The sequence below is a fragment of the Haliotis asinina genome, chromosome 9 (genome assembly GCF_037392515.1).
Source record: "Haliotis asinina isolate JCU_RB_2024 chromosome 9, JCU_Hal_asi_v2, whole genome shotgun sequence".
Classification (NCBI taxonomy): domain Eukaryota; kingdom Metazoa; phylum Mollusca; class Gastropoda; order Lepetellida; family Haliotidae; genus Haliotis; species Haliotis asinina.
Window position 1 is genome coordinate 16,468,743 of NC_090288.1, and position 5,338 is coordinate 16,474,080.

General features: G+C 40.0%; 1 protein-coding gene across 1 annotated transcript; it reads left to right on the forward strand.

Moving 5' to 3' along the window:
* Positions 1-4,295: 4,295 nt before the first annotated feature.
* LOC137297148 (uncharacterized) lies at positions 4,296-5,066 on the forward strand. Its single transcript, XM_067829165.1, has 2 exons — positions 4,296-4,503; positions 4,756-5,066. Exons 1-2 carry the CDS (start codon positions 4,296-4,298, stop codon positions 5,064-5,066), a joined length of 519 nt encoding a protein of 172 aa, XP_067685266.1.
* The last annotated feature ends 272 nt before the right edge of the window (positions 5,067-5,338 follow it).

A 5,338-nucleotide genomic window follows, 5' to 3' on the forward strand; every position in this document is an offset into this window, starting at 1 on the left:
AACATCTGAGTGGATTGGGAATGTACATGTCAACCTTGATGTTGCAGTAACCAGCCTTCAATGATTTTGGAGCTGTCGGAGACGAAAAGGAGAAGAGATAGGTATTGGTGGGAACACTGTCATTGTTTTTACGGGTCGAAAAGCGTTTGACATAGAGCACACCTTGATCTTTCATCTCATATGCAATGTCAATTTCTGACATTTCAGCAAATAGTCGATCGCGGTCCCTGATGATGCCTTTGCTTGTATTTAAGGTCTTATGAGCAGAGACCGTAACTGGAACGCCAACGAATGATTCGGTACTCATAAGGTTGGCTGATTGCTGTCTTTTAGAGCATTCAACCAGCAGCGCACCTGAACGTAACTTTCGTATGTTTTTTACTTCCCCAGCAATACCCTGAATACCCTTGGATATTGCAAATGGATTCAGCTTGAAAGGTGTCTTGTCAGTTTCTAGAAAACGTGGCCAAAAATCAATTGATTTGGACGGTCGGATGTCATCATCAATGGGATCAGTTTCAAGAGGACGTTTGGTTTTCTTAGTTGGGGTTTCGTAAGCCATGTTTAATATTTATATTTTCATCACCCAAGCTCCCCACCCACCACGGAGTATCACAAGGACAATGCTAAAAACAAGTGGGTCTCCAACTTGCAGCACCAAGGATACTCGGATGATATACTCCAGCAGAAGAGTTATAAATAACACGTCCACCAGATTGGCCCATGAGCCACCGCCTTCTGGGTATAAGACTCTAGGCAAAGTTCCAAACATCATAATGAAGATCTTTAACATTTTATATAAACAAATGTGCCAAGTCCAAAAGTAACTCTTTTCCAAATTAAAACTGTGTAATGACATAAGTCCATACACAGGACTTGGCGTGACCAGCCGATTGATAGAATCGGGCCGATTCTACCACCCGTCTAGGTGAAGTCGGGGCCGAAGTGGTGTGTTGAGCAACAGGAACGCTGGTCCTGCTCCCATTGCCCTCAACCACCAGGATCCCCTCCTCCACCGACACAGGGACGAAACCACGGCAAACGGGTTGGTGGACCAAATATCCCCCCGGGTCCACTACGGGGGTGTCGGCCAGCTCTTAGCATTACCCAGCACCCACCACGAGGAGGTGGCTCGCCACGGGTGCCCAGATAAGTCTAAATGACAAGCTACGCAGATTCGCGGCAATGACACCGGGGAAGTTGAAGGTCTCATTTCTGTACGTAATATACTTCCTAAAATTACCAAACTTTGCATGCATGTAAATGAATGAATATATTGAGCATATTTGCTCATACGTTAAGAAAATATTTTTTTACAATGTTTGACATACGTTTGAAAAAAAGCAAAGTTTAACTTACCAGCGTTTCTTCATCTTTCGCTGACAGATACATGTGTACAACGCAATACCATCAAGAAATACCACATACATTTCTTCAAAATATGCGTATTTGGACCTTAAACGTTGGCCTGTACGTGGCCCAAAATTGTACGCAATTCTAAACATAGCGACAATAGCGCCCCTAGCGGCGGCTGCGGTCGCTACTTTTGCTACCTGCATGGACCCTGGTTGGATTTACATCATCCCCTCAGCTCTTAGCAATTTAGACACATCTAGCCAAAAATTAAAAATACACATACACTACGACTCAGCCGTCAGCAGTTCGGGAAATCTAACAATTCAGTAAAGTAACACTTATTCTACGATTAAAAACCTGGTACACTTAAATTTTCATTGAATGTTTTGGGACTTACGTACCCTCTCAGGAGGACAATGATTTTACAATACTTCAACCCCCTTTGAGGGTACAGCCACTAACAATCTCAGTTACTAATCTAAACTACCAATAAAAAATATCTATTTACCATTCATTCAAAAAATCAAATTGTTTTAAAAATGCAATAATTAAATGAGAACTGATATTAGTAAAAAGGTCCTTCATACTACGTGATTTAAAACAGGTATCCCTTGTGATGGAACACTCAATGGAATCAAGCAAATCATGCTTCCTTTAAATCAGTTTCCTTTAAGAAAACCAATAATTAGATGAGCACTGACTGTGTTAAAAAGATCCTTAATGGGTTACTGTAAAATATTTATCCCTTATGATGAAGAATTCAATATAGTCAAGCATGATGTGCTCGATAATGCGTCTCTCATTACCAGGCATACAAAATGGAGGGTCCTCACCTTTCAATAGGTATTTATGCGTATATCTGGTGTGACCAATACGACATCATCTCATAATGACCTCTTCAAATCTTGATTGACAACCCAAGTGGGTATCACAGTATAGGGTATTATTTCATGTAATTTATTGATGCCTACCTGGGTGTCCCACTTCTTCTACATCAGACCACGGATATAAGATCTAATGTTAGCTTTATAATCAGTGTATGGATTAAAAAGTGGTGTCACAGATTTGTTGAGTGCTGCTTTGGCAGCAAGATCGGCCATTGCATTACCAGAAATGCCTACGTGGCTTGGTAACCAACAGAAGACGAATGAGTGAGTGAGTAATTATTTAACGTCACAAAGGCAATATCTCAGCCATATTGTGACGAGAACATTCAACAATAAAAAAGATCATATGTACATTATAAAAACCTGTCAGCGATGGACAGTAAACAACTAGTATATCACAAATGGGATGAAAACTAGCATGGAAATTTAAAACTAATAGCACTATTCGGACAATACAATATAAAAACAGGCTATAGATTGCCCACAACAGAAGGTAGATCACCATAATAGGGACCATGGGGACTTACAATAGTACCTTTGCTACCCGCATGGACCCTAGCTGGATTTACATCATCCCTTCAGCTGTTAGCAATTTAGATATATCTAGCCAAAAATGAAAAATACAAATATGCTACGATTAAGAACAGTGGAAAGTTTAAATTTACCGTGATTGTTTGTGGACTTACGTACCGTCTCACGAGGACAATATTTTTACAACACTTCAGCCCCCTTTGAGGGTACAGCCACTAACAATTCTAGTTACAAGTCTAAACTACCAATAATTAAAATACATCTATTTACAGAACAAGCGTACTGTTTGAATTTCTTTTTAAAAAAAACAGTAATTAAATGAGAATCAACATTTGTAAAAAGATCTTTAACAGTTTTGACATATTTATCCCTTGTGCTGGAGAATTCAACACAGTCAAGCAGAATAAGCTTGACTGAATATTTTTTGAATATTGCCGTTCAATAGTATGCATATTTTTACCACGACAAGAAAATATCAAAATCATCCACAAATACCGACCCATCAATTGAAACGTTTAAAACTTTTGACAAACTATCTATCTTGATACTAAAAAGTGTGACTGACAAGATACTGCCTTGTGGAACACCCTGATCCTGATTGTAATGATCAGACAGGGTAGAACCCACGTGGACTTCAAATTGTCTGTTATTTAAAAATAAGGCTATGAATTGCGGCAAACGACCTCGCAAACCGAAATCTCTCAAAATACCATATTTCCAGGTTGTGTCATATGCTTTCTCAAGATGAACAAAGATAGACACAGCATGTTGTTTATTAATTGGTGCGTTTTTCACAAATGATTCTAAATGACAGTACCTCTGTTTCTACGGAAAACACATTGTATATCTGTTATGAGATTATTTGTTTCTAAGTACCAAACAAGTCATGCGTCCCATGGTCTTGCAAACACAGCTTGTTAATGAAATCGGACGGTAACTGGGTACTGGTAATACTATGAAGAAGTATGAAAACGCCATGAAGAAGGAAATTTCCCGGAAGTCCAAATATCATCAAACATTGATAAGAGCGTCTCTAAACAGGATTCTGGTAAGTGCTTCAGGAGTTGATAATGTATGTTATCAGCTCCTGCAGCAGTGTCATGAGCTTGATCAAGAACAGTATGGAGTTCATGAATAGAAAACGTTTCATTATAATCTTCCCCATTATCAGAATTGAAATTAATACTTTTCTTTTCTTGTTGTTTTTCATATTGCTGAAATTTAAATATATATACTCAACAAAAAAAGTTAAGGACCACTCCTATTTTTGAAGAAAATGTAATGATGTTCTTGAGTTTGAATTATGAAAATTTGGCCCTGCATAGCCCCCATAGGTATCTGGCTCTCCACTAACTGCCAAGTCCGTGTTGCACGTGAAATTGTGGAATGTTCATTATAAAGGCAACTGAGTCAATTTCAGTTTCAGTCTTCACATTTGTGAGATGCAATTGGGTACGCATATGACATTGGTTGAGCGTCTCTTGACAAACTTTGAGTTTCTTAACATCTTGACAAACCAAAATGCCCAACAGAAGACATTTATCGATTGAAGAGGCAGCCGAAGCTATTGGTCTTGTGAATGCTGGCCTTTCGTACAGAGAAGTGGGCAGAAGACTCCTCGTCAGCCATAGTGTGGTCAGCAGATTACGTGAACGGCATCAGCAGACTGGAACAGTGAAGGAAAGAGCCAGGAGTGGCCGTCCCCGCAAAACTACGGAACGCCAGGACCGTCAATTGGCAGTCATTGCCACAAGAGACCGATTAAAATCAGCCCAATCGATTAATTCTGAGCTCAGAAACATCACTGGCATTCAATTGTCTGATCAAACCGTTAGAAATAGGCTCCACCATCACAACTTGCGTGCTCGTAGACCAGCTGTTCGTCCACCTTTGGCTGTGCATCACTGAAGAAATCGCCTAGAATTTTCAAGAATACACGTCAATATGGACATGGCTTCTTTAAGGAACATCTTGTTCACAGATGAATCCCGTTTTTGCCTGGATTTTCATGATGGTAGGAGGCGTGTTTGGAGGATGAAAAATGAGAGATTTGCTAACTGTAATGTGGTGGAACATGACAGGTTCGGAGGTGGGTCTATCATGGTTTGGGGGGGCATCTCTCTTGACGGTTCCACAGACCTGTATGTGATTAGGAACGGCAGTTTGAATGCTGTGAGATATCGGGATGAGATCTTGGATCCAATTGTCAGACCGTTTGCAGGTGGCAACGGATTCCCCATCAACTCCTTCAGAATCTTGTCCTCAGCTTCACCAGACGCTGTCAAGCCGTGATCAATGCTCGTGGTGGGCATACTCGTTATTGACATGGTTTCTGTCCAGTTTCGTGGCGTACAGAGACATCTGTAAAAACGCTGCATAAACCACCACCTCTCAAAAAATCTGTTTATCTTTGAATAAACACATTTTCATGTTCTTCTTGCGTTTATCCTTTTCCCTGGCAATGTCTTTTATCTGCTTGTAACTGAAAATTGCATACATACAATATACATATGTGAATATTAGGAAAAATATCCATGGTCCTTAACTTTTTTTGTTAGCGAGGG

Coding starts and splice junctions, on each gene's coding strand:
- LOC137297148 (XM_067829165.1), top strand. CDS start 4,296: ATGCCCAACAGAAGACATTTATCGATTGAAGAGGCAGCCGAAGCTATT. Junction 4,504..4,755: donor AACTACGGAACGCCAGGACC/GTCAATTGGCAG, acceptor TCTTGTTCACAG/ATGAATCCCGTTTTTGCCTG.